At 39.9% G+C, this 22,597-nt stretch overlaps 1 protein-coding gene across 13 annotated transcripts in view; it reads right to left on the bottom strand.

The window, feature by feature from the left end:
- Positions 1-22,597, bottom strand: part of ELAVL1 (ELAV like RNA binding protein 1) — a 58,914-nt gene that overhangs the window by 16,487 nt on the left and 19,830 nt on the right. For 9 of the 13 annotated variants that reach the window (XR_008747413.1, XR_008747412.1, XR_008747415.1 and 6 more), the window contains exons 2-5: positions 19,088-19,191; positions 18,111-18,264; positions 14,316-14,541; positions 9,984-10,055 (exon numbers count right to left, since the gene is read on the bottom strand). Coding sequence is in view for 4 of the 13 variants with exons in the window: in XM_055805690.1 (XP_055661665.1) it covers positions 6,747-7,071; positions 8,376-8,489; positions 9,984-10,055; positions 14,316-14,541; positions 18,111-18,264; positions 19,088-19,191 (995 nt within the window). In the remaining 9 variants the exon portion in view is untranslated. Of the gene's footprint in view, positions 1-5,485; positions 7,072-8,375; positions 8,490-9,983; positions 10,056-14,315; positions 14,542-18,110; positions 18,265-19,087; positions 19,192-22,597 lie in introns of those variants that run through there. The other 4 variants (XM_055805690.1, XM_027791477.2, XM_027791476.2 and 1 more) reach the window with 4 other exon arrangements.

The raw sequence follows: 22,597 nt of genomic DNA, 5'->3' as shown, positions 1-22,597 counted from the left end.
AACCTTTATAAATGTTTGACCAAGTGTGATATATAACAAATAACCGCAGCAAGACTGAAGAAAACAATGATTTAAAAGTCAAATCCACTCACTGGGTGTTGTGTTTTGCTTTAGAGATCATAAAGGCTTCAACTGGTTTTTAAGTCATGCAGAAGGAAAAAGCAACACTTAAAAAGTTTTGTTTAGTTTTACTACGTTAAGACCACTACAAAAAAAGCAATCACAAAAATGATGCTGTACCTGATTAACCTAAGAGTGGACACTTTTAGAAATTAACTGCAGTTTTCAATTCCGCCGGCTGTGTCATGGAGAAGTCACACAATACGCGGGTACCACCTCTTACAAGCAAGAGAGAGGGAACTATGACCCTTCTTAGGAACTCCGCATTTTTTAAATTCGTAAGTAGAAAACCAATATGGTATAATAAACACAGAAAAGAAGCGCTAGCCTTTTGGCCTTCGTATTTATCAGTTCTATTGTGCTGAGCATCCAACATTGAGAAGTGCAGAGCTACGTTAGAGGAACTTGCCTACGGCACAGACAGGCTCTTCTGCTTCCAAACAGAGAGATTAAAGTACCTAGGGGGACAAATTCAGTTCTTGAAAAACAAACAAACAAACAAACCAAACCAAACAAAAAAGAAAAAACAAAAAAACCAACCAAAACCAAAAGACAAGTGCAGCCCCGCGGTGGGAGCTCAAAGGGAGCTGTGTTTTCTTACGCTAAATGTGAATTTGGTCCCTTCGCTCTGAAGCTATTCTTAGGAGCCTATAAAGTAGAAATGTTAACAATAAGGTGCTTCACTGACAGCGTTACAAAGGACAAATTTCCTCATGGTGGAAGTCAAAAATATGGTAACCTTATGATAGAGGTAGCATTAGGACAAATAGCTCTGCATTTGACTGTTGTGATTGAACCATGAGATTACCATCAGTAGTTCACAAAAAGCTGTATGTTAAAAAACCTCCCACAAACCCTAATGTTTGGCAGGTAGATATATCAGAGGACCTACTTTCAATAAACAGTTTATTTTATTATAAGACCTGTTTATTTGGCTAAAAAAAGTAAATGCGGGGACATTGTCCGAGTTTGTTTTGTTTTTTTAAAAAAAGCACATATGTAACTATAAACTATCCAAAGAAGAACTTTAGTTCATACAGTTTAGAAGACACTGAAAAAAATCTCACCTGAAATATTTGAAGAATCTCTACTTTATTGACCTTACCCAGAACATTAAAGTAACATAAAGTTATAATAAATGCTTAAGGACCTTAGGGACTATTCGTTTCCAAAACTTAGCATTCAAAGCGGTGGATCACCTTTTAAGTGATTTTTAAGTGCTGACCATTCTTTCTATAAATGTAACTATGCCAAAGTTGTTATTTTTTTTTTTAAGATTCTTAATTGCTTTGTATAAACAACATTACTATAACATTCAATGCCCCTACAAAAATAGGTGTCCTCTCCATACTGACACCTCTTGGTCATCTGGACAAACATAAGTGACCACAAACTGCCCGACTAGTATTCACTGCAGTGAGAAATTTATCCTGCTTTACTGGCTCGTGTATGTTTGCATTTTCAGCGGTTTTCACGCTACCATGATACAGATGTAGGAAAAACCACAACCGGCCAAAGGGAAGGAAAAAAGATGTGCGGACACACACCGCTGTGGGGATGCTGTGTCCCCTTCCACCCTAAAAAGATGGATCCCCAAGTCCTTCTCAGTTCCAGATCTAGAGCAGAAGCAAAGGCATTGGCACAAGCTTGGCACAGGAGGCAACATGAACTGCATCGGCTCAGCTCCCCTCCCTCTAGACAAGAGCGGAGGGCAGCGTCTCAAGTAAACCAAACTGTACGATGATGTAGCTTGAAGAACAAAATAAATTCAATTTAGTATACAGACACCACCTAAAATGGAATCACAAGAGAACTAAACATGCTAAGCTGCTTTGACTCTGCTCGTGTTTCTAGCTTTTCTAACGTTGCCGTCCCCTTGCCTGCAGGGAGCTGTGCTTGCCTCTGCCAGCTTACACAAAGCACACAGCAACTTGAGTTTCTTTTTTGGTATTTACTGTGAGATTTCCCTATCTGCAAATGGTTACCAGAAGGTTTAAACTCTGATTAAGCTTGTGGCTGGCTTTCTGCACGGGGGTGAATTCCGTTCACCATGGAAATCTGGGAAGCAAATGTAAGTTACTGAGCAGGAATAAAAACTTTCATTAATAAAAATCAGACTGGAAAGGACCAAGTCTGAATAAAGCCTTCAAAGAATTTTTACTTAGATACTCAATTATTATTTTTATGTACTAAGAAAAACTGATTAATTTTTATTTGCTTTTATTCTGTGCAACACAACTAAAGCTCCAAACATCTTCAGAGAAGTCTGGAGGTAGTCTCCAACCACAGTCAGGCCAGTTTTGCTCTTAACTAGGCATTGTCTCATTTTAAGAGTGAAACTCCACAGTCTGGCAAAGAATGAAAATTGCTCATGTGCGGTGTTGGAAGCAGCCCTGTAACAAGCGTGTTAAGCAGCCATGCCTTGGCCCGGTAAGAGCCTTCTTGGAGTGCCAGATGCAACAAGTATTTGATAAAAAGCGGAGAAAAGGATAGGTACCAAGTACCGGCAGCAGAGCTTCCCTGTCAAAAGGAATACCAAGATCATCCAAAGTGATTCTAAAGCTAAAAGTGACAAAGCAATAATTAAAAAAACAAAAAAACAAAAACCCCAGAACAAAACACCAGATACTCAAAAGCTGGTAAAATTTCCTGAAAAAGCTAACTGGCTTAACGCTTGAAGTCCTGATGTATGGTCCACTGAGTGCCAGAGAAACTGCAGCAGTGGTGGCCAGTTTCTGCTGGAGCACTAAGCATTGACATGCAAACCAGTTCTCTCTTTCTGAATGCAAGTGAGTTTTGGACACAAAGAAAATAGAGCCCAGAGAGCTGCATCGCTGGCCACTTGCGTTCCCATTTGGCAGAGCTCAGCTCTGGAGCCTAGCTACCCCGACTGTAAGGAGAGGGATGAAAAAGCCTTCTCTCCCTTTTCTTCTTAACCACACGCAGATAAACTTTTCGTTTTGTCACCGTATTCATCTGACCGATCAAGGAAGCGTAAAAAGGAAATGGTGTCGCCCCAATTGCCGCTTCACGAAATCCAGACCGATCCCTTCAGGAATGCTAGCACAAAAAACATTTTTTTTTTTGGCATCGCCATTCTCTTTCAACATCTACACAGGAGACCCGGCAGTAGCAGCATGGCCCTAACTGTGTTTTTCATCAGGAATTACACCTGATCCATCAGAAGCAGGCACTGGGGGTGTCCTGCGAGGCTTCTTACCTATTCTAAAGGATCCCAAAACATTCCCTGCAGCACATCTCTAGTACGGACCATCACATCCAGGTCTTTAAAATCTGACCATCACATCCGAACCCAGCACACAAGACTTTCTGGTGTTCCTTACTGAGGCTACTGCATCTCACGAGGAACGTAGGAGACCTCTGGTTTGAGACAGGCATTTGGTTCCACAAATATCTTCTAAGCACTGACTGAGACAGAAGTGTCACTTTAAAGAAATGTCTCTATTTCATCCAATTAAAGGATGATAAAGCAGAATGTAGCTGTAGTTTTCTAAACTCCCTGAGGATTAAGAGGTCAAAACGTCTCTTGAAACAGCTGTGTTCAAGGGAGAGCTTCAAAGGAAGGTAGGCTGGATGACGTGTAAGGCAGCCAGCTGCTCCTACCTTTTGGGCAGAAAAAAAATTATTATGATTATTTATTAGAGAATTTAGTTTCCACTTGCAGAAGTTTTCTCTTGGTCTTTACTAGTAGGGTGCATGGGCTGTTGTTTAGGACCAAAAGCATCAAGAACACATACACAATTACTGTTAAACAGACCATACACCTCTGGTATCAGCTCTTGATATTTTAGCAGGATTCCCAACTTGCTCACATAATAACTATTTTCAGAGAAACTATCAAAAGGAAGCTGGGATGTTTCCTAAAAGATGTTTTCCTACCACTGTTGAAACAATATCCTGCCTTTCCTTCTTATTTAGCAAAGAAGGAGAGATGGAAAAAATAGGGAAGCAGACAGATGACAGTGATGCCAAAAAGCCTCCAAGAAAAGTTTTTAGAAAGTGACAGCTGGCAAGCTCGCAGCAGCGTGCTGCTGACGGCCAACATGCTTGTAATGACTACCGATGCAAAGTCATGTTCAGGGTGTCATTTGTTGGAAGTCTGAAGCCCCATCAAAATGCTATGATAAAACAGCAACTGCCGTTTAGGTTGAAAATTCATCTTTATGAAAGAGGGCAAGAGAGAATGACAGGAAATTGGAAATGACTGCAGACTCACTCCTGTGGAACAAGATTGCGTGAGGTTTAAAGGTGATGGGACACTTTCTCTTTCAAGTAAGAGGGCTTCTTTATACTATGCAGTTTTAACTTGGGAGAAATCCCCTGAATGCTTCTGAATCTCTTCTTGTACGCAGAAAAGAAGTATTCACTGAAGTGATAAATGAGTGATACCTTGCTGGAAAGATCTGGAATAGGCAGCTGGAAATCCCACTTTGTGGGGGTGGGAGTTGGTTGGTTGCTCTGTCACAGCCACCGTTTTACAGACCATCATTTTTGCTTCTCAAAAGATGGTAGAGTGAACAGGACTGGTAGGAATGGCGATGCTGATTGCATTATTAGCAAAAATCCCACTTACATTCACCGCACACAAGCTCAATAACAGTGGGAGGCTGCTCACTGTGCCAAGACCTATCTATACAGCTTGAAATATGCCATAGGCAGTTCCAGAAATATCAGCATTTCCTAGACAGTGCTGACGGTAATTAATGGAGATGGGCAGCTAGTTCAGCTGCTCTTCAGTGCGAGCGTGTGCAGTGTGCAGAGATGCTGGTACAGACTTCGTCGGGCAGTGCAAGACTGCAGATCCTATCGCAGGAAAAGGCAAAACGATCGTGAGCACAAGGCAAAGTCAGCTAGGGATGGAGCGATACGAGCAGGCAGCTTAGAATGGCCTCTGGAATTTGCAAATAAACTTTAGGACTGGTAGAGGTTCACACAAAAAGAGACACTGCATTAAGACTACCACTGACCCAATTTTTGCGTTTGCTCTAGCTTCTGGCAACAGAACAAAGACATTAGACCTGAAAGATGCCCAGGCCAAGTCTCTAGTCATGCACAGTATCCTTACACGGCCTCTGTCTGATAAGAGTAATCCTTTTCACGTTTCCTACCAAAGAACACCTGCAGGGTTACATCAGTCTGTGGCGCACAGTTTCTATGTGACAGATTTATTGGAGCGCTCTTGTTTCACAACCTTTTTTTTTTTTTCTTCTACTCATCTGTCAAAGGAGTAATGTAAAACTCTTTAAAGAGGAACTACAGTTCTTCAAAACAACACTCTTTGAAAGCTGGACACTTTGTGCAATACTTAGCAAAAAAATAACAGAAAATAAAAAACAAAACAAAATTTGAGCAAAACAAAATCAAATTTAATGTTCTTAAATGCAAAAGTAAAAACAAACAAAAAACACAAAAAAGCAAAAGAAAATTAACAGAAACAGAACAACTCAAAGTTTCAAGGCAGTCTGCAGAAAACTTGGGGGATTAATCTTTAAATCTACAAATCAAAGGGATTTTTTTGTTAATATCTAACTTGCAAGTAGTAAGTACTTTTCTGCTGAGTGTTCAATAAGTAAAGCTAGTTGTCAAAACAAAATCCTATTAAAATAGAAAAATCTAGCACTCATTAGAAGGGATGCGAGAAATACAATGCTCAAATGTTTATAACTGTTTTTTCTTTACAAAATAGAACTACCAAAGGAATTCAAACTACAATGATCTTTGAAAACGAGTAAGTATCTTGCTGCATTATAATGTACCAGTAAGTAGTGCACCATGCATTAAATATTTGGACAGAAGAGATTCAGTTTGATAAAGTAGCAACATATATTCACACTCTCTTTTTGGAGTTTCATTTTGACTCTGAAATCTTCCCGGAGTTTTTTTTGAAACTCTTTGGTCCATTCCTAATAGAAAGTGGGCTTTACAAAGTAATGTTTCTAAAACCTTTGAATTTGACAGCTTGGCCACTGCTCAGTTGTGCAACTTACCTCATCAATGGTGTTAAAAGTTATGCTGGCATGCTACTACTTACAAGACCTTGACTTTAAAAAGCCTACTCCTCAGCTATGTATGTAGTAAAGAATATTAATCGATCAAACAATTTACTGCCAAACTAGAACATTAGTATTTCTCAACTTTTCCTCCATACTACCAAGTCTGGGGTAGAGAAGTTCAGGGGAATGGGTAGGAAAAACAACAACATCAGAAAACAAGAAAATTAATGAATTCAGCCTGATATTTTTCAGAAAATTCCAGTTTTTGCAGACAACATTCAATGGAACAAATGTTAGTCTCATAAGTGAAAGCATGCTTCAATTTTACCACCATCCAGAGGGTCTAGTTAATGCAATCTACTTAAGATTTCAGGGGATTTTTAACATGTTTTAAATGAAATAACTTAAAAGGAACTTAAAATTGGTCTAACATTGTGGGATTTCAAACATTTGAACATGTCAGTTGCATCCCAGAATATAAAACCTTTTTCACTTCTCATTTAGACTAAGACAAACACTTGTGAAAATTGGCGCAAAATGAGTTTTACACTAACAAAAATGTTTCAACTTCTGTCACTCAATTATCTATTCCATACAAAAAGCACGAGCAAGTTATTTGTGGGACTTGTTGGTTTTGAAGGAAACCTGTAAGATTTTGTCCCCCAGGCGGTAGCCATTAAGACTTGCTATGGCCATTGCAGCTTCTTCATAGTTTGTCATGGTCACAAAACCAAAACCTTTGCACTTGTTGGTGTTGAAATCTCGAATAACTTTCACATTGGTAACCGCACCAAAGGGGCCAAACATCTGCCAGAGGATTCCCTCATCAGCATCTTGACCAAGGTTGTAGATGAAGATACACCAGCCAGAAGATGCGTTTCCTGGAACATTTACACCAGAAAGCCCACTCATGTGATCTACACCCATAGGAGAGAACCTAGCAAATAAAAAGCACAATATTTCATGTAAAAGTTCAATTCAATTACGCAAATTAACTTGAATGGGAAGCAACTGAGAATGAATATTTTCTACATGGACATCAACACCGCCAGAAAGAAATGTTTCCCCATTCAAATTGACAATCAAATTGACAGCTGCCAGGAAAAAAAGTTAAAATATTCCAACTACTTTAGCAATAGGGAACTAGCCTTAGAAATGGGTAGGCAACAGAACAGTTGCAGGGCAAGGTTACATGATCACCTTTCACAGGGGACCCGGATCGAGCTTTCAAACTCCGCTAGGCTGTTCAGAGTGCTCCGTGGCATCAGTACAGAACGGCTCGAGCGTGGGCAACAGGCAGCACCCCCCCAGACCCCAGCCTGCTTCAAGCCACCCTCAGGCATATCTCATTTATTTCACTCAAGGAGTTTGCATCCCATATCTTCCTTCTCCTGCCTCCCAAACCAGCATGTTGGCAACTCTAAGTCAAAGGATTTCTTTGGGTGTTGGCGAGGTGGGGGAAGGAGGGCGTATTTTGGTTTTAAGAGTAGAAATCGTGTGTATTAATTAAAGTTTCTTTTTTTGTGGAACAGAACAAAACCTTGTCCATTTTCCACCTTAAGGCAGCAGGTGCAGGCAAACACTCCCAGTATGAGAAGGCTACTAAATAAGCCAGAATCATGCATACTTGCAGCTATGGAAATACGAGCCCTTCCTCACTCAATTCTCAGTAGCTGGGATGCCCCACGTTTCTAGCTACAGAATTTAAATCTGGGGTTTTTGTTCCTTAATACTGGTTATGCAGATAATTCTAACTGCAATAGCTTTCAAACATCAAAATAGCAAACCGCATTTAAACACACAGTTTTGCAGTTTCAATGTGGTTTTCTTCTAATTAATTTGACACCAACTTCATACTAGGGAAAACTTATCTGACTTCACCGAACTGGACCTTTTAAATCACCTGCCCACTCTTCCTAAACCCTGCCTCCCTGCATAGTACCCCAGCAGTATTTATGCATAACAAAAAGCAAAAACCTCTCCTTTCCATGTCTTGCTTTGTATTATTTTCTTTTTTCCTCTAATCCACATCTCTAATTCCCCTTTATTCTATTTCTGGTCTCCATCCTAGAAATTCAAAGCTTCAGAATATTTTAATGCAATATTATGGTTGCACAGCTAAGCACTCAAAGGTCAGGAAATGTGAAAGTTAAGGTAAAAAACTCAATTTGATCCCTTGTGCTTATGTATTATTTAAATAATGTGAGGTCACGTGATTGTAGAAATATAATTATACTATACCAGGGGTTCCCAAACTGTGGTGTACCACTGGTGATATGCAAACCACTTAAAAGCGGTACACGTGCTGCTCTCTGCCAAGAACATGGCGGTGGCAGTTCCTGATTCTCTGCTGACCTGGAGAAAACACGGAATGGATGTCTGGGCAGTGAACACTGCATTTAAGTGCCAAACACTTCCCCACTGATTTTTTTTCTTGCCCTGCATAAAGAGAGGAGCTGCTGCTGCCTTTATAATAGAAGGGAGGGCTGAAGGCAATGTCTCTCAGAGGGAAGGGGAGCAGAGCTGCAGCAGCACACACATACACGCAGGGAAGTCAGCTCATGTTCAGTGTGGCACTTCGGTTGATGCACTCATACAAGAGAAGCACTCAGTCACCATCTCCCCTGCCCCAGGCTCTCCAGTGCTCAGAGCGCTCACTGTCTTGGAGACCTGAGCTATCAGACCCTCCTGTACCCACAACGGGGGGAGTCTTGGTGGCACAGACCCCTGCCCCTCCATCACACCCTAGCTGCTGCTGACTGCCTGGAGGCAGCCGAGGTGCCCTGACTCAGCCAGGCTGCAGCCCAGCTGGCTACCTGCCGCTGCTGTGCCACACCTGAGCTCCTGCTGCACGTACTCACTGCCGCTGCCACTGTTGGCCAGCCCCAAGCAAATCCAAGTTTGGGAATCCTTGTACTACAGTAAAACTGAAAAAGCAGTTAAGAGTATCACAGCGTGAATGAGACGCACTAATCCACGTGATCTGATGGTTATGTGACATATCTACTATTTATTTTGCTTTTATATAAAAATGTTCCTGTGCGCATGCTTTACATGCTTACTTTTTCTGACAGGCACCTTCAGCCCTGTAGCTTCTCTCCATTTGAGTAATGATCTGGTAGGAAGTATTTATCTTAATATCTGGAAATGTTTCATCTCAACAGATCACCAGTCTCAGGTTCTTGTTCACATGTATGGGGAGCAGAAAATGACTAAGCTCAGAACTGCATGATGTTGGTTCCAGCAGTCAGTGTAGCTCTGAACCTTGCTTGCTATAAAGCCTCGGGCTCTGCCCACAAGCTCAGATCGACAGTACATCAAGGACTGGAAACGCCTGTAGAAGAGCAGCTGGGCATCGAATGCAGGAAGACGACAAATCTAAATGCATACTATACAGGCAAAATCATTTTAAATAGCAAGTATCTCTGTTCTTTGGATACACTAATTCTCTGATTCTCCTCTCTTCCTGCTTTGACTCACAAAAGCCTTACAGGTTTATAAACAAAAACAAAACAAAACACTACACAAGGGTAAAAATATCCCTAAAAGACTTGAAAAGTGATTTCAAAAAACCAACCATAGGAAATACCACCTCACACATAGTATCTCCCTCACCCAGATCTAACACGATACTGAAGTGAAGCTATACTTTGCAAATACACATGAAAAAAACAGCCTTTCACAAAAGTTTCTGCTTGGTTAAAAGGCAACCATCAAAAAAGAAATTTGCGAAAGTGACAGTAAACACGGTATAGAATCAGATCCTATGTGGAAGGCTAAATTTACGTATAGGCTTGCATCCACCTGGAAGCATCACACAGGACATCTGCCATGAGTGAGAGCACTCACAATGAGTTGAGCGGGCTCCTACTGCAATTCAGCTGATCTGATAAATCGCTACGCTTGTCCTGGGCTGAAGGCCTGCACAAGAGGGACACAAAATCTCTTGGTTAGCTCGGGGTAACAGCCTGTATGCAGCCAGGCACAGAACAGACGACACATAACACTTCTCTGTCCTACAGGAAAAGATTTCTTCAACCACACAAAATCAACGTGACTCCTAGGCAGTTATTAAAGATGTTTAAAACACTGTTTGATTTAGGCAAAGAACACTAAACCCCACAGAGATCCAAGATGTTTCTGAGAAAATGTTTTTAAAATTCCATTAATATTCTAATTTGAGTGATCTCAGTCTTTGCATACTTACTGCCAGTGTCCTCATTTTTGTTGTACTTATTTTTATACTCTCCCCTCCACGCTGCTTTTTCAATCCTCCCTAAAAGTCTGCAGATGATGCTATCCATGGGTGGTTCTTTTAAGTCACGCCAACCTCACAACTCCACCACCTTGTGACACTAAGTATCAACAGAGTATATTTTTAATTGTAGTATTTTACACTTTATAAGCTTCTCATTTATATGAATGACCTTTTGCTGTACTGGTATAAGACAGACAGCTTCATTTAATAAGATTCTGAGATTATTTTAACATGCTAGAGGACAATCTCAGAAATGACACTCCTGAACAAAACAATCCATTTTCAGCTCTATGAAAGTCCCATAAACCTTTTGCTGAATTCTTCTCACTGCAATCTGAGAACAGCTATATACAGCACCACAGGTGGGAGCAATCCCACAGTTTACATGATAATAAACAGTAATATTATTTCTAATATTAGCCTATGTTGCCTTTACACGTGAGCTGAGCATCTTTTTACTTTTTAATAGTTCCACAGAGAGCAGGAGTTCAACTACACTGATACTGGTCATGTCCACAGTTTTCCCCTCTAGCAACTTTCTCCTACACCCTGATACAGACAGGAACCACCTACTGTGCAAAAAACCAGTCTGGTTGAGAATTCAGTGATACCAGCCTTAAGCCTGAAATAGCAGGGTGTTGAAACGAAGGGCTACATGTCAGAGAGCAGCAGCAATCAAAATAAGGGGTTTCAGTACCACATGCTTCTAGAATTTTGATTAAATACTACTCTGGATGAAATGCTTTTTTCTGTGGCATTCTCAACACAGACAACTTGCATCCAAATTACAAATTGGCTTCAAAATTGAAAGTCTAAACAATTTCACTGGAGTGAAATAAAACAGATGTGTGGGAGCTGTCTGAGCAGAAATGCCAGTGACAGGGTTAAACACTGCTCTAGAGTCTTCTAGCATTTCCCCTTGATCAAAGTACTATCAAGAATCAACACCTCCCCTCCAGGCATTTTGGACCCAACTCATTGACTCCTGTATCAACAGAAGTATGCCCATCAAAGTAAGTGGGAACTGGCTCCAATCCTGAACACGTCTGAAAGCAAAACCAGCTGAACTGGGGATATTTTCAAGATTTGAAAGAAGATTCTTCTAGCATGAAGCTCTGGTGAACTGGAAAAGCACAGGACTTCTAGGGACTTTGGCCAGCCTTCTCATGCTTCAGGAGCTAAACTCCTTAACTTCATCAGAGCTCAACACCTAAAGATCGGCTATTCTAAGTAAACAAATCTTACACTCAAAAGAAACTCCTGCCCCAGATGTTTAATTTATCCTCCAAACACAATCCCATGCTGCAAGCATCATTCCTTCTGGATGGAAACAGCACTCTGGACCATGTCTCAGAATGAGCAGGCCAATCCAGGACTCCAGTGGGACAAGGCATTAAGACCAGTTTCTGATGTGAGCCACAAATACCACTGGAACTACAAAGGATTAACAGAACATTAAACAAAGGATCTGAGCGGTATCTGTAGGAATTAACAATTACAAATTAGAGATACTAAAGGCTTAAACCTGGATTTACAGGGATATGATGGAATGAGATGAAGTGTAATCAAAATGCCAGGTTAAGTATTCAACCTCTATGGAGCAGAGACGACAATTGTAATTTATATGGACTGTGAGCTCTTTGGAAGCAGCTTATCCTTTCATCATGTTTTGTTCACTGCACAAAACAAACAAGACTCGGTCAAAGCTAAGGTTCCCCAGCTTTAACACAGTATGACTCATTATAACTCACTAAGTTCAGCATCCTTTAAGGAAGGCTTCCTAGAAAAACTTGTAGTTAACAGCAAAGGTGGGAAGAAAAATAAGAAGGGCTGTGGGATGGTGCGTGTTGGGCATACATGTACCTATGTGCATGCATGTATGTGTCATTGAGGGAAGAAGTTTTTACAATGAGTGTTAAAGCTCTTGCAAGTCTGTGACAAAAGATGAAGAGAGATGGACAGGTCTTGTCTTCAAGTCAACTGGTTAATCTTGTCTCAATGGCGTACTCGTAGCAGCACAGCTCAACCCAGAATCGCTCTACTCCTACCTCTGTCAATCTGTCATACCTAAAAACCTTCAGCTCTTTCTCCTGTAACTAGGAGCAGGAGTCAGCCAAGATGTGTTGACAAGCGAGCACTGAGCACAGACAACTTGAGTGGACGTAGTTGTTACCGCAGAGGCAGGAATGGAACAGAAAGAGACAGAATGTTTCCTGTTATCTTATCCCCACTTGTGGAAACCCATGCCAGCAGAAACGTATGAAATGCCCGCAAATAACATTAATGCTGCTCTTCATGGCACAATTAAAGATCAATGAATGAACTGCTAATTAGAATTTAGTTTCACCGGCAACTGTTAACATAAATACATTAATCATTTTTACTGTTCCTAAGTGATCTTTACAGGACAGAACTGAAGTTATTCGGTATCTTAATTATAGATGTGAACATTATTTGTACTGCTTATTCTGATGCATCTTAATTCTGTTAAGGGGAAGAACGATGATGAAAATGTCCAATTACATTAAGAACAAGAACACGAGACACAGGCCTCAGGACTTTACCGGGATCAGGACACACTGAAGCCCTGGCTGACACAAGAGATGTGTAAGTTTTTCAACAGTTCACCTAACTGCCAACAAGGCAGAATTTCACTCCTTGGTGTAGCTTAAAAGTTTTAGATGGGGAGATCTAGATGAGCACTCCACAGACATGAAATCTTCTTTCAGGAGCTGCCTGCATTAAGCTTGCCTGGGCTACAGCTGTAGAAAATCTGAGAACAACTGAGGTTGGCAGGGGCTACTGGAAACCCTCTAGTGAACCTCCCTGCTCAAAGCAGGGACACCTACACCACGTTGCTGAGGCCCGTTACAGCGAGGTTTTGAGCGTGGACACTCCACAGTCTCCGGGCAACCCGTTCAATCACTCTTAGCGTAAAACAACAGATGACTACAAAGTACTAATTCTCACTGGAGACACGTTTCACCTAGCTGATCTTAAAAAGGCTGAACTAACGCGTTATGGAAAGGTCACAACAATGTTGGAACAGCAGCGCTGCAAAAAGCTATTTGAGTTTTCAGTCCAATTTTACTGAGCTAATTGGATAACTCAGAGAGGAGAAAAAGAAAAGCAAATTCTCAACAAGGAAACACTACTCTCAGGAACTTTCATGAACACAACTCATAACAAAGCCAATTACTTATCTGTGAGACAGTAAATATAATGCATTTTCCAGAGCACAGTCCAACTATCAACACCCTCCTTTAAGCGACAGAGGCAATCCAAATTCAAGCAATTCATATTCACAGCAACTAAGGCAATTGTCAAAGGCAAAACACGCAGCACCTTCCACAGCTCTGGAAGCAGACAGTATGTTGCAATTACTCAATAATCTTACTGAACTTACCAGCACTCAAGGAAAGACAGAACACTGCACAGCTCAAGATGTAGGCAGAAATCCCACAGAATCTCTTAATGGGAAATAAGGTTTCCCTATTTTACTAGGACACCTCCCTGCTGGAACCAATGGTTCAGAGCTTTAATTAAATTGCCAAATTATATCTGCATTCAGATATACAGACTACAGAATGGGGATCTGTTGAGACAGGCATCTACCAATACCCATCTGGATTCTGCTACTTTCTATCATCTCACTATACACTCAATTGTAGAAACAGGCACCGTAGTGTATGTACCTTTAAAGAATTAACTTAAATATAAATTTTACAAGTAAGATTTTTACTTTCATCATACTTTAATTCAACAATTTATTGACATAACACTGCAGGACATATAGTGCACTATATTTATTCATTCACACACGCTACAATGAAGGTATTACTGCACAGCTGCAAGAGTACAGTTTCCCAGACGGACACGGGAACAGTAGTACAGCCTTAAATGCATTATTCTTCCTAACCTACCTGAATCTTTGCGCCTGGTGATGCACTGGCCCTCCAAACCGTCTAGCTGGTGAATGACACAGCTGCGATAACAGTGCCACATTTTTGTTCTGGTTAGGATTGGCTGCAAACTTCACTGTAATGGGTTCGGAGGAACCTGGGGGTTTGTGACCATTGAAATTTGTAATTGCCTCTTCTGCTTCTGACCTTTTGTCAAACCGGATAAATGCGACCCCTCTGGACAAACCTTTTAACCAAACCAATAAAAAAAAAAAATAAAAAAAAAAAATTGAAGTTCAGGATAAACTCAAAATAACTTTGAAAGCAAAAAACGAAAAAGTTAAATATTCTATGGTCACAGCTTTCAAGTTCTCTACATTTACTAATGTTTCTTCAGCAGCTAGAGGATAAAATACAAAATTAAGAAACAAAAGACAAATTAATACATTTATTTCAGCTATAAACAACCGCAGTGACTAAAACACTTTTAAAAAAAAAATCCAATCCCGTAGAATTCCATGAAAACCATCACCAACTAACATTTCCATTAACAAAAAAAAAAACCCAGACCCTCCCAACATTTTAAATTAATTCCACAGAACAAAAAGAGAATTAATTCCAGTTGGTTAAAAACAAGACAAAGCCTCTTAGCTTCGATTACTTTAAGACTAAAAAGCATCTGCAAACACAACATTGACACTGATTATTTGCACATGTTTTCAGTTCTCCATGCCGAAACCCCACTCTGGTTCATAGATGAGGGCCCAAAGGTCTAACTATAATAAAGTAGTTCAACCTTTTGTTACAAAGAGATCACAATTTCACCTACACCATGTCCATTATTTCTGGCTGTCATATACCTTATTTTTAATTGATTAAAAACTGAATAAGAATTACCTCTTCGTAACCATACTGAAACAAATTGCTGTTAAACATTTGTTTGCTGTTTTTTGGGGGGTTTGATTTTTTTTTCCTATTCCAGACCCCAGCCACTGGCTACTGTTACCCTTCTGACCGAGGTAGAAGTTATGCCTTATGAGATCTCTTCCTCTACTTCTCATCTGTGACTTGACTATAGTCTGGAAATACTGTTTATCATAGTGAAGCTAAAAGGGTACGTTGGGTTTAAATTTCATTCCAAAGAGGATATTATGGCTAGACTAATTCTAGAATTTTACCAGCTCTGCTTCAGAAAGGGCTATTATCAACATTTTCATGTTGTCTCTACACCCACACAGGGCAATCTTCAAAGTTTCAGAAGTTGTTCAAGCTTATGGTGTGATACTTGGGATTTCACACAGCTGTTTGTGACAATTCATTGTATCAATGCATTGATACAATACATTCATTGATACATTATTTCCCGTGTTTCACAGCAGGAAATGCAGCATGACAAAATTCTGAGCATGCAGCAAGCGAGCACAGGGAATCCAACCCCTACCGTTACCCATAGCACAGGCTCTAGAAAAAGCCTATTTTCACGTGGGGCACTGGGAGAACTTTCATAATTAACAGCTCGTCTTGTTAAATATGCAAAGTCACACAGAAAAAAAGCCTATTTCTTAAGAACTGCAGAACAACGGCAGGGTATGGCTGGCACCAGCTGTGCAGCTGGCATTTCTCAGTCATCTGGAAAAGAGTCAACCTGTGAACAAGTTACTCCATTTTTTGATTTCTTGCTGGTTACTTCCCAAAACAGGAGGCTGGACCAGATTGACTCATCAAATTAGAGGTGACAGCACTATATGCTCCAAACCCACTGAGATTAGCCTTTCTGTGCCAGGAGGAAACATATTCCCCGCTCTGGAAAGGCACAGAACAGCAAGCAGCATCGCCCAGAAGTCAGCAAGAGCCATCCCAGAGCCCAACGTACTGTTCTTCCTTCTCCACTTCCACCCTGTTCATCTTAGTGCTTCTCACTTCATCTATCATAGTGTTCGTTTAAAAATCTAAGTATTTTAAAACAGATTATTCTCAAAAAATAGAGAACAACCTCTGCTAAGAGGGTAATTTGAAAGCACGAATTACAATGTGTCCTAACTGGGCCTAGATCAAGGCACTGAAACGCAGGTTTTAAAGCCAAGGCACAGCTACGTTTTTGAAGGGAAAGAAAACCTAGGCTATGTATGCATTAAACTTTATAATGTAAACAGAATACATTCTTCAAACAATACGATATTAAAGTTATTTGAAAGCAAGCGGAATATTCTGAGCTGACACTGAATTAGCCTCAGCACATTCAATGAAAACTGTATTATTACTGGAGATATTTTAATTGTATGACTTTGTTCATCTCATTTTAAAGCTTAAAAGACAGATGCTAGCTATCTAGACTCCATAGGCAGCCAGACAGCTATTTTGGACACTTGTATTAACAAGTTTTCTGTGCTCTAGAAGCCGCCTTCTTGCTTCTACCTACAGCTGTCACCTGGATAACTAGCTCTAGAGACACAGCCAGACAGATATCAAAGTTGGACAAAATGAATCCTTCTCTCCAGGAAAGGAAGGATAGGATTTTCCTCGCTCTACGCTGGAGTGTCTACAATGTCAGTATCCAGATCTTATCTAGTCACCTCGGATATCTCTTATGCAGTCGCATTTACAGTGTGGTCTGACCAAAGCAAAACACTTAGAAGCAGATGCCTACACAAGGAGCTAGCTCTGACAGAGATACTTAAGATGGTAGACTTTAGCATTTAGTCAGGTTAATCCCACCAAAAGTTAATTAATCCCATTCTAAATCACAGTACACCCCTCACAGGGCATGGAAGTTGCTGTTTAACTACTATGTATAAGTGTACACACTACCAGATATAAAAGTGTGGAATTGCTAGAATTAAATTATCTTCTCTTCTAATATAGCATACGTATAATCAATGAAAAAGTGTATTTACAAAAGTTCTCTCCAACTTCATACATGACATGTGGGCTACGGAGAAGGAAAAAAAACCAACCCACCCAAAACCCCCACCAACCAAACAACAACAAAAAAACCCACACAGAACACCTAAGGTTACCAGATAAGCCATACTCTGCAGTTAAACAGTCTGAAATAATTAGGCAAGAAACTAAAATTCTGTGAAAACACATTTAACACAGCCTTACAATTAACATTATAAAGGAAATCCTTAACTTTGGTCTCTCCTGAGCCGAGTGCTTAACTAAGCAACATCTCCCTTATCTTTCTCTCTTTTTTTTAATAAACAAAACACGATCAGAAAATTCAAGAAAGTAGTGTTAAGCATATTAAGTTCATTCTTTTGGTTAGCAGTAAGCACAGAGGACTGTAAGACACCTCAATGTTTTAAAACATGAGAAATCTCTGTGGGTTCCAAGTTGGTATAAAAGACAAAACACATTACTGTTTTGCTTTTTAATATATAACTATGGCCTGGAATTTACCTGTGGGTAATAGCTTCATACGTGTAAAGTAAAGGTAACATTAGCGCTCCAGGTTACAAACTGCCCAGAAGCACGCTGCACTACTACAGTAACATCAAGTGTCATAGCAAGAGTAGGTTTGGCAAATCAGCAGCTCAGCCTGGTAAAACTGACAATAAAAGCATAAAATATGATATGAGGTTTAAACTGTAAGCTAGCAAAGGAGGCAGCGTAAGTCATTCTGTGTCTTAAAAAAAAACCAAAAAAACCAAACCACACTGGAAAAGCATATCCCATTTAAATTTTATCAGTGACTGACACCAGATGTTATGGTTAGTTTGTCAAAGTGATTTAACTTAGGAACTGCCAGTCTATGAAAAAACATCAAACGTGCTACACACTACAGTTTTATGAAGCTAATGTAACAGAACACACCTGTAGTTTGATCCACAAGCACACGTGAGTTGATAATGCGTCCAAAACGTGAGAACATGTCTTCTACATCTTTTTGTGTCATCGACCTTGGTAGTCCACTAATATATAAATTAGCATCCTTGATAACTTCAGAACTTGGACGAGCATAAGAAACCTTTAAAAAGAGAGGAGAAAAAAGAAAAGGTAAGTTCAAGGTGTAAATAAGAAAGAGTGAATTATTTCTTTAGGAGTCACTTTCATTTATTCGCCACTAAAGAATGCCAGCATTTTTCACTGGAGTTCAAAAAAGCAGAACAGGGAGAAGGCAGGAGCAAACTGCCAGAACTACAAGAGAAAAGGCATGTCCCTGTACAACTCCATTCATTTCGGGCTTATACAACAGTGGCATTACTATAAAGAGACAGCAGCAGACTAATACCGATGCTTCCAACAAACATACTCGCTCCACTGAAGAATCCCTGTCTGAAGTTCTGACTCTGATACTGGACCTGTCAATAATCACAGATCCCACCAAGAACTTGTGCTGTCAAGTGCATTTTTTAAAGCCTCATAAAAAGATTTTACCAGCTGGAGTGCAGTTTTCTATCTCAACTTCTGCTACTCGAGAAAGTTACAAATATCACCTAAGCAGGTGTTATTTCCTACACACACAGTACTAGCTGTTATTTTGAAAAGGAGCACAATTAACACAATTTAAAGTACAGATCATCAAGTATCTGAGATGTACTTGAGTTCAAAAGTTTGGCAACAATTTGGAACAATCCCACCTACTTCTGTAAAACTGGTGGCAATGTAAAGGAGGGAATCTTTGAATACAAAGCTGTTACAAAACCTGAGAGTCTTAACAGCTCACTTCACTACTCTTCTCCCAGATTTTACCTTTCTTGCACTTGGAAAGCACACAAGTCTTATCACCAGAATGAAGCTTATTAGAATGCCATTTTCACAGAAGACTGAAAAAAATCTAGACATCCTACCTTGATAGTTTTTGACTGAAGTCTGAGGCCATTCAGTGTGTTTATTGCTCTTTCAGCATCTTTTGCGGTAACGTAGTTCACAAAGCCATAGCCTAAGCTGTGTCCTACATGGAAGAACATTTTTTAAATTAATCCTAAACAAAAGGAAGTTATCAACATCAAAATTAAGGGAAATGCAAATGAGAACAAGTAAACTGAACATAATCCACACAGCAAATATTTAAATAAGCCAAAGAAGTTTCTCAAGGCTGACATACATCAAAATATTTAAGTAACTCAAAGCTCTTTCATTTGCCCCTTTGGACATGCCACTGTCTTCAAGAACAGTGCCTATCACACAGCTGCAGATCATCCATCAACAGTTAAGAAATTAAAGACTAAAAATACTGACTCTGAACAGCCTTGTAAACTTCATGGGTGTGGAACAAAGGCAAGAATTTAACAAAGTTCATTAGTACAAACTCTTGTAGATAAAGAGCAGAAAGTGAGAAAGTGTCAACAGAGGAACTGCTAGGTAAGAAATCATCAGGCTACTCATTTCTCTGTTACTCCTCGAGAGAAGAGGGAAAAAGAAGTTTTCAATCCTTCACATATTCATATAGCTAACGAGCAGTAAGTCTCCCAAACACAGGATGAAACTGAAGAGTGGAAAATTCTCTTTAATGCAGACAATTAATGTACTATTACTTTATATAAGTTTACTCTTAACTCTCACAAAAATAATAATAATAATAATAATAATGCAAGTCTTTAAATCGTTTAAGGAAATGGATATTTATTTGGATATACTTATTTATGCTGCTTCTATCTTCAGCCTCCACAATCAACTATATAAATTAATCCATCTACTATCAAATATAACACTACATACCAAGATCATCTTGGCTTTCAATTACCCAACTATTAGAGACTTATCACTGTAGACCTAAAAATAACTAAAGATACTTTCAAGACCATCCGGTGCAATAGAGCAACTCCCACTCAATAAGATATACAGCTTTTCAGACAACTTATCCTTGTCTCGTCAGTTCCATGGGATTTTTCTAAAGAAAACTGTAAGCATACATGGGAGAATGTGCTTACTTTAACAACATACTATTTTTAAGTTATTAAGTTCTGTTGTTAGCCTTGAGAACACTAGAAGACACAGCTAACTGTTAATAATAGAGGATTCTCTTCTGAAATAAAGCCCTTTTTTAATAACACAACATGGCTCTGCATTAGTCTTAGCTGGTAAGAAAGTTTTCTTATACTTTCCAGACATTTCAGAACACCAAATATACCCACCCCAATCAAAAAAAGAAGATTCAAATGGTGATCACCCTAGCAGAAAGTATCAGAGAAACTGAACAAAAGGGCTGGAACAGACACTGCACACTAACTCGATCTACTGAAAAAAAGAATCACCAGTCTACTGAAAGCAAAGGCCTCTGAGTCTAAAAGCCGCAAGGGATGGAAGGAAGCGCCAAATAACCCTCAAGTTGTTATTACTACCGGTATACATGACAGATTCACTGCAGATCAACTGCAGCTCCCTGGCATGTCCTCTGCCTTTGTCTGCTTTGTTGTGAAATGTAATATACCAGTAGCTCATCTAAACCCAAATAATGTCATTGCCCATTTTCTAATATACCCCTTATATAAACAGTCCCAGTTAAAATTAACTGTCTCCTAAAGCTCTTGAAGAAGCCAGATCCCCTTTGTGTTCAACCCTCTTGCAGGAACAATATCCAACACATCTTCACCAGCACAGACCAAACTCTCATGATGCCAGATGCTTCTGCACAACTGTAATGGCAAATCACTCTTTGATAGCCAAGTAGGATTTAACTCTACGTAAGAAACAAATAAATGCAATAAAAGCAAGATCTTAATTAAGCACCAAATGCTGCACTGTTATCCTTTAAAGAGCTACAGTTAACACTGATCAGGATTTTGCAAACATATCTTATATATACCTACAGCATTTTTGTTGGTTTCTTTGTAACATTGATTTTCTGGTTTATTAGTCAGAGACGGTCAATCATTTAGAACAAATCTGGTTAGCCCACAATCGCTTACCTATTGAGATTCTTCTCCCCTGATTAAGAAAATTAATGATTTAACAATTAGAAATTTTTTTAGCACCTGGACCCTGGCTTATTTCTCCCAAATCTGACCAAAGATAAGAGGGAACAAATATCACACAGACAGTAGGCAATGGCTTTTTACCTCCTAAGAGGGTGGGAAGAGTCCAGCACTCCTCACAGGTACAGCCAGCCAGCACCTGCCCTGAAGGCTCAGAGTACCAGCTGCTTTGCAGATATTTTCAGTCTGGCCCAAAAGCCACATAAACATGAATATTCCAGTAAACTACCAAAGAGGTCCATATCCTAATAAAGTTTACGGAAATAGGTCCTTAAAGACCAGGGAAACAGACTTCAACAATATTAATCCCTCTGAGTCTGAACCACTGAGCCCTGGCAGCCGGGACCGTCATTCCCTGGGTGGATGCTGCGCTGGGGAGAAGGTGCCTATAGTCTCCTGCCAGAGTAGAGCAGGGTTCCACACCATATAAATTTATTAAACTACCTTCAGTACTCATCAGGGGCTCAGCCTACGACCAGTGCAAGCGAGTATCCTTCCCTATTTTCTTGCAACGTTCCCAGAGAACACAGGAGGCATGCAAACATTACCCACCCAGCAGCTTTCTTGCAAAGCATCAGGCAGATTATATCTTTATGCACTGTTTGAGATAACAAAGAAGATTAAGCTACTTAGTTTTGGTTTTATCCTGCATAAAAGTAGCAGCACTCAGACACACAGGACCAAAAGGGACCACGTGATCTGGATCCAGCCCCTGTAAACACAAACCGTACGTATTTCCTTTCCCTAAAATGTAAGCCAGCTTCACGTTAAAAGCAGTTAAGATTTTAGTGCTAGGCATTCTGGTTGAAAGCACGTTCTACAAACCTCATCCAAAACTTCCCTCCTCTAAATGCAAACCTTCATCCTTGGGATCCAGTTGTTGTTGCCCAAACCCTGTCCTTGAGCTTACACACACTTATCCTTCCAAGTGCCTGTTCCCCAAAGTACACACAAGCAGTGACCATATCCCCTTGGCCACATTTACTGTTTTCTTCCGACCATAATTCTGCACCTTTTCCACTTCTAATTTTATACAGGTTGCTCAACGACTATTCCTTATCAAAGGGATATGCCTATTTAAATGCCCTGGGAAAAGAGGGAGCAGGGATATAATTGGGCTTACAGAAACAAACACAGGTTAAAAAAAGAAGGGTCTGAAAAGTAGCAGGATTACAACAGCTACCAGATTTTCTCTTTATCTGTTGTAGGCGTTTTATAGTAAATTCACACTAAACCCCAGAAATTATAGTCCAGTTAACTTTTACCTGCCACGTGATACAAAAATATCAATTACCTATTTTTCTTTACAAAAACTAGAGTACAGGACTTCCCTTTTAGTCTGTAAATTACATCAGTTTAACAACTTTACAGTCCTTAAGTGCT

The sequence above is a fragment of the Falco peregrinus genome, chromosome 5 (assembly GCF_023634155.1).
Source record: "Falco peregrinus isolate bFalPer1 chromosome 5, bFalPer1.pri, whole genome shotgun sequence".
Classification (NCBI taxonomy): domain Eukaryota; kingdom Metazoa; phylum Chordata; class Aves; order Falconiformes; family Falconidae; genus Falco; species Falco peregrinus.
Note: the sequence above shows the minus strand (reverse complement) of the source record. Positions and strands in the feature narration are given on the sequence as shown.